This window comes from Crassostrea angulata, chromosome 7 (assembly GCF_025612915.1).
Source record: "Crassostrea angulata isolate pt1a10 chromosome 7, ASM2561291v2, whole genome shotgun sequence".
Lineage (NCBI taxonomy): Eukaryota > Metazoa > Mollusca > Bivalvia > Ostreida > Ostreidae > Magallana > Magallana angulata.
Genome location: NC_069117.1, coordinates 25,586,086 through 25,598,956, shown reverse-complemented (window position 1 = coordinate 25,598,956; position 12,871 = coordinate 25,586,086). Strand labels below are relative to the sequence as shown.

The window sequence follows — 12,871 nt, the reverse complement described above, 5'->3', positions numbered from 1 at the left end:
AAATTTTGTACTCTACATAAATTAAATAAGTCAAACGTCTCCCTCTGTTCATTGACAACTGTTAGGAAAGAACCAAGAGATGCTGATTTTTTTTTATAGTACTTCAGCCGCCTATGGATAAGAAGGGCAAAGAGTTTGGTACCGTCATATGACAACCGCTGGTTCCGTTTAATTTTGTTTGTTGAACTCTTTACATATGTAGCTGTATACTGGCTTTGGCTGCACTGTTTTCCAGCTTCTTTAAAGTTTAGTAGTCTCCCCTCTCCACCTTTCCAAGGATTCAGCGGACGTGATTTTTTTTATGAATGTCAAATTCAAAACATTTTGGCAATGTGTCTGGTTTCCTTTCTGCGGATGACATGCACTGGCCTACCCTCTTATCTCAAAACTGGGCAAGCTGGGTTGTAAACTTGTAATTGATCTTTTGCAGCATGCAGTCCCACCTAAGATTTAAAAACATTTAAAAATATGCATGTAAATTGTTTATTCTTTTTCAAAAGTAAAATCCCTGCTAAAATTTGTTAGCTCTTGTTTAAAACATAGATAATATGAGATTACAAAGCTCAACAAGACAAGGCATCGCTTGTAGGAGGCTGACATTATCATATTACGGGATATCAAAATAACATTATATCCTTTTAAATACGATAGATATGAGTTTTTAAACATAAAAATTCAAAACTGATTCATATAAATATAATATTGTATCATATTACCAAATTAAAAAAAAATATTAAACGAAGTTTCTATTTTATGTTTCATTATCATAATTTAGATATAGGGTGATATTTTTTAAATTTATATCAAAAGTATTAATATTCTTTTATTTTTTATTCAATAACAATTATAGGATTAAAAATTGTATCATATAAAACAAAATCATATAATACAATATGAGAACCTAATTTATCTCATATATGTGGTGTATACTATCTGTGTGATACACATTTGCTGTCTCACACAGACGATCATTCATCAAGAACTAATTTTGGCACAGCCCATTACTTTGAATAGCGCTTCAGGTGTGTGCCATTGTTCATATCAGGGGAGCAAAATTCATGTATTTGGTATGAACAATAAAATGCTTTCTTTGGTGATTCATTCGGGATATGGAGGTAGCGACATTGCGGAAAAATACATAACCCGCGTTAGCGGGTTATGTAAATTTTTTCTGCAATGATCGCTACCTTCATTACCCGAATGAATCATCAAAGAAAGCATTTTATTGTTTATATTAACATCTTTCTTTTAGCCAATTGATAAATTGATTATGAAAAGTAAGTAAAATTCACTAATTGATTGTTAATGTACGTAAGTACGTAAACTAAAGGAAACAGCCAAATCGTCTCCTGTGAGACTTTGAGTCTGACGTCGTCATGATTATTTCGTGCAGTCCGTGATTTTTCCTAGGTAGTTGTAAGTAAGTAAGTAAATAATTTATTATAGTGACATGTGTATATAGCATGATTACAAAATTCATTTTACAAATATAACACAATACACCCGGCCCAACGGACCTATAAGTCACTTTCAAACTGTACAATATGAATAAGTTTTACATGTTTTGAGAGCAAGATGGCTTTGTCAATTGTTTCTGTCTTAAATTGTATAATTCATGAATAAAATAAGCGATTTGGCGGGGGTAGTTACATATTAGGTCAACAAAAAGAGTACTGTCATTTGTATTATTTTGACTTACAGTTACATCATATCCAATTTTATAAAATAATTGACTTCTCTGGTAATTAAAGAATGGACAAAGTAATAAAAAGTGCTTTTCAGTTTCAATTTCGTTAAGATCACATAAGTTACATGTTCTATCCTCCACCGGTTCTCCTCTGTAGCGACCAGTCTCGATCCTCAGGGGGAGTACACCACATCTTAACATCGCCAATTTTGATCTGATGGGTTTTGGGAGATCTAGCGTAACGTATTTTTCGACTGTGTAGCTGGATTTAAAAAGGATATATGTACGAAGTTTTGGTATACTTTGGATATCGTTGTGCCATTCGGTTTCAAAATTTGTACGTAACTTTTCCTCTGCGTAGTGTAAATTACAGGGTGTAGAATTGAAGTAAGTACTTTCTATGTTTAACGATTCCATGATATTTTTAACTTGGGAGCTCCAATTAGAAGTATTGTTTTGCTCACGGTCCCAAAGAAACACGCGCTTGGTGATGCGTTCATTTTCCATGTAAATTAGTCAATTCCAGAGACGCAACATATTCATCTTGTGGCGGCAATTACAGCTTAACCACCCACTCTCCCCTTGGACTGCTAGCAACGGAGTAAACTGATATGGACACCAAGGAAATAGTTGTAAGTCCCGACTAATCGATAAAATGGGCGTGTCAAGTTTGGTCCTGTCACTTTCTTGTCAGTTTCAGCCGCTGTAGATTTCGACCAATCAATAAACGGGGCGTTTGTATTTCAATCTGGCGGTTTCTATAGAGCTATGAATTAACTATAAGTTTCCGTAAGAAATAGAGGGAATAATACCTGGTAGATGTAAATTTATATCAATAAAATGCAATATCATGTCTGTTGGTATTACATAATATACTTAGTATCATTTATCAGCCAATCTAGTTTGGGTTAGGTACATGTAGGACCAGTAATTAAAAAAAACTCACCCAACTCATAATCTCATTTAAGCCGTAAAGTACGGCAAAAGTTTAATCAAATCAATTTTTACTTTATAATGGTTCTAGTTAAAGACACTTGGAGCATGTAAACCCCCCTTCCCCGCCATCTTTAAAAAAAATCCGAGGCCGATACATAATACTTAATTGATAGGGTAACTCATTCGTTTTGAAAATAATGTTCTTCGACTGACACTTAACTTATATGTCATATATGTCAGTCGAAAAATGCGAATGCTATTAATAGCTAATAAAGTCGAAAAAATCCATTTTTAAAAAAAATTAGAATGCTTTTACGGAAGATTTAAAAAAAAGTAAAAAACAAGAGGCCCATGGGCAACATCGCTCACCTGAGGAACAATAGGTATGATAAAATCAGCTTAATGGAGTCATAATACAAACTATCTGGACAATGTACAATAATACATGTAGACCATGTATAAATAATATCTATTTCCCTCTGGATATTCTTATGTTTATAATCATTAGTCCCTTCTCTAACAAGATGATTTTATAGTCATATCACATGTTGAGTATTGCAGTTCTCAAAAAGATCCTTAACAATTGTTTATATATGGAATATAAACCTACATCAAACTCCGAACCTTCTTGTGAGGCCGAAGCATTGTCCTGAGGCCAAAGTCTTAACAATTACAAAGAATCATCTGGCTGATAAGTTTCTGAGAAAAAGGTTTTTAAAGATTTACTCTACATGTTCCTAAGTAAAACCCCTCCCCATTATGGCCCCACCCTACCCCTAGGGATCATGATTTTCACAACATTGAATCTATACTACATGAGGATGCTTCCAAACAAGTTTCAGCTTTCCTGACTGATTAATTTTTGAGAAAAAGGTTTTTAAAGATTTACTCTATATGTTCCTATGTTAAACTTCAACCCCCCCCCCCCATTGTGGCCCCACCCTACCCCCTGGGTCATGATTTTCACAACTTTGAATCTTCACTACCCGAGAATGCTTTCACACAAGTTTAAGTTTACCTGGTCGTATGGTTCGTGAGGAGAAGATTTTTGAAAAATTCTCGAAAATTTTCATAAATTCCTAATTATCTCCCTTTGTAGAAGGGCGTGGTCCTTATTAATTTTCACAACTTTGAATCCCCTTAGGCTAAGGATGCTTTGTGCCAAGTTTGAGAAGATGTTGAAAATGTGAAAAGTTTAAAGACAGACAGACGGACAGACAGACGGACGACAAACAAAATGTGATCAGCTCAGGTGGGCTAAAAATCAAATGGGGGGTCTGTGCCTTAAGTTCCTGTAGTTTTAGCATCAAAAAGACACTATGGAATCATTAATACTAGATCTTGACCTTAACAATTAAGACATTAATCCAGAAGAATATGATATGCTTTATATAGTCGGAGAATGTTTCGGCAGTTTTTGTACTTAGTGAGTAAAATGATCTGAAATGCCAAATAAATGTATATATGAATTTACGTATCCTTGAATCTGGGATTTTTTTTTACGATAATTCCAGGAAAATTGAAAGCCCAGCACCGTTCACATCTATAGGGATATTCTGTGGATATTATTTTGCAACCTTAGCATGTAATGTCAGTATGCAAGAAGCCGGGTTTCTTGTTTAAATATTTCAAGCAAGAATTGTATGTTGTAGTATCCCAAAAACTGTTTGAATAGTACAAAAGTATCCTGAATAATCTCTGACTCCTCTTCTTTAAAAAAGTCCTAAATTAGTCTAGTATAATGTACGAGGGTCAATCAAAAAATACGAAGACAATGTTGCTGTCTATCATATATTTTTCATGAAAGTCATACTTAACAGCTTAATCTGTGCACCCACACTTATGTTATTGATATGCAAAGTTTTAGTCCATTTGATGAAACGGTGTTTTTGTTACCCCTTTTTAGTAACGATAACCCTGAACGTCGGTTGACGTTACTTATTTTTTGACCAATCTACACTCTTTCGGACTGTTTGATATTCAAAATACAATTACCACCACCCCACAAAATTTATTACAGTTAAACAGAAACTTGCAAAAATTTGTTGACTTATTTCTTGCACCATTGAGCATTTTCACAGCTTGTATCGGCTTTTTCCTGAGTTAAATCCATTTTGTTTGTACTTCTCGTTGCGCCGTGACGTCGGGCGACGTCGATGTTTATTGTCAATTCTAAAGAGGACTATCTGTCTTTAGTTACTAACATCTGTTCACAAAACAATACATCCCGTCATTGTTTGGAACATAGAATACCATGACTATATTTGATTTAAGGATTCAATATTTTTTTGTTTTAAGCCCAATTTATAGAGATATTACTGTCAACATTATATGGTTTATTGTTGACATAAAACAAATTTTGACCGCGCGCCGTGACCTCATTTTTGCAGGATTAGATTCTAAATATTCTTAGAAATAAAGGAATTTATAAACTTTTTTTCTTGCAAATTGTTTGAAACTATTGCTAAATTATGTCTACCAAATTTAGTAATGATATGACGTTAAGTAACATAGCTATGACAAAAGTCTTCGCATTTTTTTATTGACCCTCGTACATGCATTGTTTGTGCTTCAAATAAAAACAAAACAATCGATGCATCAAAGAATAGACGATAGTTTACAGGTGGTATGAACACTGCAATTTCGATGTTAATGAAATTTAAAGAACATCACCTTATCACCTTTTTAAAATGATATAATTGTGTATATTTAATAAAAATATTCTAAAGATGAAAATCAATAGTAAAATCCCCATTCGGTTTCAAAATAATTGATGAAGTTAACATAGTACAAATTTTGCAATTTTGTTCTAAAACAAGATTTTTAATTAAAAATCCTTTATTAATTGCTGTTTTTCTGACTATTTCTTCAAAATAATGCAATTTGTTTCGTATACCGGTATTAAGGGGACACCAATATTGATGCTAATTATACGGTCTTTACCATCTCAAAAATCCAGGAACTTTCAAAGCGCTTTGTCCTCTTGACCCCTCTTGAACATACTTGGGGTCAGTAGGCAGCCCCTATCCTCCTCCTCTAAAAATAATAAATATTAAACGTTTATATCACGAGAACGCAACTCAGGTTTATGGATAATCTACTGACCTATGGCCAGAAAGAGGTAACCATGATATATTGCTCGCGATATTTGGCATCTTAATGCCTATACGTGCACGAATGAATTTTGGAAGCAGCACGTGGGGGAGGAAAATGCTTGTTAAGTACCCGTGGTAGAATGAATACGAAAGTAAATATCTATCATAACAATGCAATTGTTTTAGTCTCCGTACGTTCTTGTTGGTTATTTTACAGAAATATTCATTTAGTAAGATCAATTCCAAAAGACGAATACTAATCAATACAATTTGGTTACTAAACCAAAATCATCAAACAGGCTACTGTTATTTGTAATAATGTTTTGACTATATTAAATGACTGGGTCTTCAATCCATAATTATATCATTTTAATATATATTTTAATCATAATTAGTAATATACCGGTATATATTTCATTCATCAATAACTTTGAGCGACGACATGTGTGTAAATGCATGTTCCAACATGATTTTATGGCATGCAACTGGCCCATCGATCTTTTCAGGAAAAATGATAATTGCAAACACGACATAAACATTAAGATATTAGAATTGGATTGATTTAAATTAAAAACTAAAGTGTTTTTTACATTCGATGAAATAAAATTTCTTCTGATTGAACACCGCGTAAGATGCAAATTTAATATTGGATGTAAATACTACTATACTATATAAAAAGGACAAACGGATACAGGTCTAAACATATTTTAGAGGCATAATCGTAATTGTAATTTATTAAACATCCCATCTTGGATAACTTACTTTATCACGAGTGTCCCGTTCGTTCTATCCTGGAAAAGATCCTTTCTGTCTTGGTACCGCAGCCTCTGTCTCCATAAATGGACATGAAATGGCCTGCAATGCTGTCAATTTCACAAAATCATGGTCATGTGACTTTGCTTTCGTCGTGTCCGGGCTACATTGATTTCCAATCGACAAGCAGAAAAATCAACATTTTTTTTTCATCTTTAATGTCTATGGTGGTTAACGTGAGCATTTAAAATGCTTCACTATAATGTATGTAAATAGTCGAGACACGGATCGAGTTCAGAAATTTGTTTTCAAATTCAGTTGGGCAAATTTATCACACGTCTTCTTAATTAAGATATTAAATTATATGATATTTTCTAAACAGTTTGTATTTGTAATTTTAATATAGATATTGCCAAAATCAAAGAAATGCCACAGCATATTCTCCGGTGTATCCTCATAATCATGTTCTTACAAAAAAATGAAGTTTTATATAATTAAAAATTGTAGTTTATCACCTTAACAAATAATAATATGATAAACAGATACTTTATGGATAATAAAAGTGTATTTTATACCAAACGAAAAAATATGTCGTCTGCATTTCAGTCCTATCAATAATCAGCGATCGATACACATGGAAACTAAAAATAAAAAAAATGACATAAAGATTTTTTATAATTAACTGACGTGGATTTTGCATTAAAAAATGTGTCGCCTGCATTCTACTCCAATCGATAGTGTGGGATCAATTAGCTGCAATAATGTAGCCCTCTCCTATTTTAATGTTTTATACCTGATGTTACTGGAGACACTCCCCAAGCTAGGAATCAATATACATAAAAACGATTCCTAAGTTGAAAAAACCCATTGGGGATGCACGCCGACTTAATGACATACATGTACTTCGTCTTCACTATAGAAAACAATCAGTGGTGAAAATATTGAGCTGTTTGTAAAACAAAGTTCTTGTTATCGTATAGACATTTCAGGATGATCCTTGGTCTCAAAAATAAAGTTCGAGACAAACGCATTTAACTTTTATTTCGAACCCAATTTCGAGACCAAGAAAGTTATCACGCAACATCACTAAACACTGTCATGTTGTAAATTTTGAATTTTACTGGGTGGGTGTAAATAACAAAATTTACAACAAGACAGCTTGTCATGTTGTTACATCCACCCAGTAAATAATTGTCATGTTGTAAATTCGCTCAGTCTTAGATTCGTCCGCTCACAACGAAGGCGAATTTAGCAAAAATAAAACGAGGGCGAATATCTAAGCTACATTGAGAGTACGGCCTCTTCGGACTTGCAGTTACTAACTTCTTCTAAGTAACTTTAGTAACCATAGTAACCTTCGCGTGTGTGGAAAAAATGTATTTTCCTTCTGTGTAACGTGCTGAATATCTTATAATTTGCGTACTTTTACTCTTTTTTATGGACGATTGATTGAATGAACATATAAAAGGTAAATATTTAAACAGTAAAATGATTCTTGGTAGTTTTATATGAGCTTTGAAAGCAGCGACCATTGCAGAAAAAAATTACAAAAACATTTTTGCAATGTTTGCTGCTTTTCATACCCACATGAATCAACAGAAAAGCATTTAATTGTTTATAAAAAAAAACCATTTAATTTTGATGTTAATTTTGTAATGTTACATAGTGAACGAAGTTTGAGATATGCTGCAACTGAACAAAGAAATTAAAAAGTGAATTATTTTTGTAAGTGAATTGTATTACTTTTCTGTCTAGCAATCACATCATATGATACTTAATATTTTACTAGTTTGCAAGGAAAAATAGAATTTCAACCTAAAACGGTGATTTCTAGCTGGACCAGAGTGACTAAAAGGTTGCGTTATGAATATTTTCGTAGCAAAACATGTATAAAGCTTTTCAACAAAAGCTGCTTCGTGTCAAATTTGGGTGAAAATGGTGAAGTGATTCTAAAAAAGGTAAAAGTATAACCATTCACCCAATCAGACAGGATGAGGACAGATTTATTAACTTGAAAATTCTACATAATCGCTTGATTCTAAATTATCTTCTGTATCAAAATAATATATGTATAATATTACTAACTGCAGCCTTTCATTATGTTAAACAAATAATTTAGCGTTGTTCTCGAGATACTTTTATGATAAAATTTGAACCCCCACAAGAGCCCTTTTTGACCTCTGGGAATCATTATTCGAGAAAGTACAGACCATTTCATTTTTTGAGAGGATTTCTTAAACAGCTTGACTTATTTTCTTAATTAGATTCTCTTGTAGTGGGCCTAGCTGGCCATTCGGTTTTTTTTTAACTTGTAAACTTTGTTCCTAATTTGGTCGAAATTAGCTCTTTGATGTGGAGATGAAAATGTGGCAAGTTTACAACGACAAGAATAACAACAATTTTATTCAAGGAAAAGAAAAGTAACTCGGAGTGGCTCAGGTGAGCTTAAAACGGAAAACCCGGAGTTGGGGTTGGGGTGGATTTAATTAAGTAGTTATTTCTTATCGTAAAATTAACGCATATCGAATTGTAATACAATTTTTTGAATACCGTCTCAAAAGCAAACTCTGGAAGTCTATTTTACTTTGCAGCTTATTTTCTTAAATGTAAAAAAAGGGATCAATATAGAATAAAGTGCAAAAGGACAGGGTAGCCAATTCCTCCCCTCCTATTGCTTCCTGTCGCCTGAAGCTTACAATCAAATACAAATCAATGGATGGAATTATTTTTACACCCAGCTTAGCAAATACTGGTATTCATAAGAAGCAATATTATTTTGATGATTTTTTTTTTATTGAATTTTGGTCATTAAAAAGTAGGCAAGAAAATAACATAACAAAAAATTTTCATGTAGTAGGTTCTAAGTAAGATCAAAAGATTTAAAATAGACAATTTACTAAATGAAATATCAAAGATTCAACAATTCCCAATTTGTCTAAAAATAATAATAGGTCATCCCTTCTTGTTATCATACATGATCTTTGAAATAACTCTAAATTGTAAGTCTAATTAGAACCAGCCCAACAACAGGAAATCCGACTGATGATACATGTATTCATAAAGCAATTTGACATAAAAGCTGGTTCACTATAACTGCAGTACTACTTTTTGCAGGATAAAACAAGTTACCCATAATATGGTTAAATATCAACAGCAGTTGTTTAATTTATGTAATTTATTTGATTATCAATTAAATATTTTATCATTTCGGGAAAGCAGTACCACAATTATCGTTAACAGGTTTAACAATTTTTAAATATACATCTTCAAAATCATAATGTCTGTGTTAAGCAAGATTGATTTCAATGTTTACATGGTTAGAAAAATAAATAAAAATACACAAGTCATGTAGTTTCAAAATACTAGAATAAAAAACAATTCAAAACAAACAGAATAAGCACACACTATAGGTAGTGATTCATATTAATCAGAAAAGTTACCAAACTACAAAAAATTACAACATCCACCAAAAATTTAAAGTCAAGAAAAAGTCCAATCTGTCTCTAATTCTAAATATTTCCATCTTTCCCATGGGTTTAGGCCATGAAGCCGCCATCAGGGGTGGTCTTGGCTCTGGTCTGGATGGCGTCCAACACCTGGCTGATGTTTCCCTCCTTCTGCTCCAACAGGTTCTGTAGCCATCCTCCCTCATTGTGAAATCCCATTCCAAGCATCTGCTGCAGGGCTTCTGCAATTCTTGGATCTACAAATCAAACATCATTCTTTTAACAATTCAATGGGTATGCATAAAAAAGTTTTCAATCAAATATAACTACATTTAATTCTACTGGAACATGTATACATGTAATGAACTGATAATATTTTAGTTGATTGACTATATGCATGTCTATTATAAAATGACAGGAAAGAATTTCTAAATAATGCTTAAAAATTTCTTCCTCCTTTTGCATTAGTTGCACGGATACTCCCTATCATAAACCAGTGTATCTCTGAGTCAAAACATGTACAACATTTTTATCATTCAACATTCTCCTACTGACCTGTGGGGGGATAGATCAGCTGGGTGGGAGGGGGCTGTACTGGGGTAGGAGCAGGGGGAGATGGGGTTCTCCCAGATCCATTGCCATCCTCAAGGAGGGTCCAGGTTTCAAAGTCCTTGGTGACCTTTTCAGATGGGTTTGGGGCATTTTCTGCGCTTGTGGATGGTCCATCTGTCTGCAGCTTGTCGGCATTGTCGGTGGCCATTGGAGTAGCCTCCTCTGGGGTCTTCATCTGTTCAGTCTCCACTTTGTCAGACTCCATTTTCTCCTCCTGTTCTCCTTTGTTTCCACATTTTCCTTGTCCACACTTTCCACTTCTCTTTCCCTTGCATCCTCCACCCTGTCCCCAAGCTGGGCATCTACGTCCTCCATGTTCCACATCCACTTGAACATCAATTCCTGTTAAAAAAAATCATCCATAATTTGAATCATCTGATGCTTATAAGATAGAAAAATATGTTTTTACAGTCATTTGCTCTTTACTAAATGCAAACACAAAAGCACATTTTTTTGAAACCATGTAGTATATACTAACCTAATGGATCAAGCATAGCAGCCACACTCTGGCCAACATTCTGCAGGAATTCCTCAGGATTGTAGGCACCCTCTCCACTGGTGTCATTTGACCCTTGATCTTCAGCGTTCCTTTGGCCACTCCTGGGACAGCCAGCATTATCTCTGTTTTGCTGTCTCCTTGCCATTCTCTCCATCCAACGGAAAAAGTGGGGAGGGGCACACTAAAAAACAGAGCCAACACTTATGCATGTATTTCTATTAATCAATTTCCATTTTATATTTTATTAAGTTCTAGAAACCTAAGTTTTTTAACACTCTCTACCCTATTAACATAATAAATGCTCTTACTGGGGGTTGTCCTTGGCCACAAGGTCCACGGGGCCCAGGGGGACACTGGGGTCTTGGGGGCCAGGAGAAGGGGAATCCATATCCAGGGTGGACAGGTGTGTCATACATCATGAAGTTATGCTCCGAGTGGATTCCCTTGGACTCACAGCTCTGACACAGGTCATAATCTGGACACTCAGTACACTTGTACCGTCTTCCGATCACTTTACCCTCGCATCCATCGCAGATGATTCCAGGATGCTCCTGCATGGGAGTATTTCCCGCTGGTTTGTCACCACTTGACTGAGATGCTATAAATAAAAAATTTCCACATTAAAATATAATTGAGGAAATCGCTCTGCTGGCATATGTATCCTTAATAACAATATATACATTACTAGTATAGAAAATATAAGGCTTTTCTAAATTCCTCCTTCAAATTTTCAGCAAAACACTTATTCGTGTTAATATTCCATATATATGTTTACTTACTTGGTTTAACAAAAACTCTGAAAAGTCCATTGTCCACGAATCCCAAAGCCTCAAGCAACTCCTCTCCAGTTGAGAAGGCAATAAGATCACCATCCTCATCTAACAAAGAAAAAAAAACTTATACAACAACTTTCAAACAGATGTCAACATTTAGAACAACAGACAAAACACAATACATATAAATTTGACGAGGAATTGGTCATTGGTGCCTAGAAATAAATAATTTTACTGAAATCTGTATTCATTTGTATGAGATTTTCAATGCAGAAATTCATAAAAACATGAAGTAAAATTTATTAAAGGCTAAATATGATTTACGACGTGAGAACATGGTCATTACAATTAAAACACAATTTCGTGTATGTATTAAAGAATACCTTTCCAAAACAAATTAAAGTTGCCTCGAGCCAGTCCTGGGAAGATATCAGCGATCTTCTTCTGCAGGTAGTCAAAACTTGCGGATACATCTTGAGGCACTGTGAAGCGTCGAATTTCGGCCTTCTCATTCCCTCCTTTCACCAAAAATGCTTTCACAGTAAGTGACATCTTGGATCTCGTACTTTTCGAAATAAATTAGTTGACAACTAATGTACTTTTCGGGAAAATATTCGTTTGTCTTGTAGCTTCCTTCCTTCTATCTCAAAAATGGCCAATAATGGTTGCAAATGGCTTAGTCTGGCTTTTATAGGACCTGTCAAATTCACAACATCATGGTCATGTGACTTTGCATAACCAAAACAGATTTCGTCATGTCATGTCTATTTTTAGATCCGCTAGAAAGTTCCTATGCATATCAGCATGATGCATGTCATTAGGAAACCCGTTTCCGCTACCGCTTTTCAAATATTGATAAAATGTTGTATTCGGATAAATTGAAAAATCTCGCCTCACATTGTTCTGAAACTGACAAATGCATTTAATTTCAATTTATATAGCTCACCTAAAAAGGAATTTTCGTTACTTTTTTCCAAACTAAAATTTGTGAGATCGTCCTCTGAACCACCGCTCAGGAATCTATAGATTATAATAATAATAATACATATATTGATACAAACATATTTTTT

General features: G+C 34.1%; 1 protein-coding gene and 1 long non-coding RNA gene across 2 annotated transcripts; both read right to left on the bottom strand.

The window, feature by feature from the left end:
* Positions 1 to 397: 397 nt before the first annotated feature.
* On the bottom strand, positions 398 to 6,600 carry LOC128156652 (uncharacterized). The gene is made up of 3 exons (XR_008239742.1): positions 6,481 to 6,600; positions 5,567 to 5,659; positions 398 to 443 (listed from the first exon to the last, which is right to left on the bottom strand). It is a non-coding gene; the product is annotated as an uncharacterized LOC128156652 (long non-coding RNA).
* Positions 6,601 to 9,242: 2,642 nt separating this feature from the next.
* LOC128156667 (sequestosome-1-like) lies at positions 9,243 to 12,526 on the bottom strand. The gene is made up of 6 exons (XM_052818894.1): positions 12,185 to 12,526; positions 11,808 to 11,906; positions 11,337 to 11,626; positions 11,008 to 11,209; positions 10,473 to 10,871; positions 9,243 to 10,174 (listed from the first exon to the last, which is right to left on the bottom strand). The coding sequence occupies exons 1-6, from the start codon at positions 12,351 to 12,353 to the stop codon at positions 10,008 to 10,010; spliced, it is 1,326 nt and encodes a 441-aa protein (XP_052674854.1). The 5' UTR covers positions 12,354 to 12,526; the 3' UTR covers positions 9,243 to 10,007.
* Between the last annotated feature and the right edge of the window lie 345 nt (positions 12,527 to 12,871).

Coding starts and splice junctions, on each gene's coding strand:
- LOC128156667 (XM_052818894.1), bottom strand. CDS start 12,353: ATGTCACTTACTGTGAAAGCATTTTTGGTGAAAGGAGGGAATGAGAAG. Junction 11,627..11,807: donor CAGAGTTTTTGTTAAACCAA/GTAAGTAAACAT, acceptor TTTTATTTATAG/CATCTCAGTCAAGTGGTGAC. Junction 11,210..11,336: donor GTGGCCAAGGACAACCCCCA/GTAAGAGCATTT, acceptor TCTGTTTTTTAG/TGTGCCCCTCCCCACTTTTT.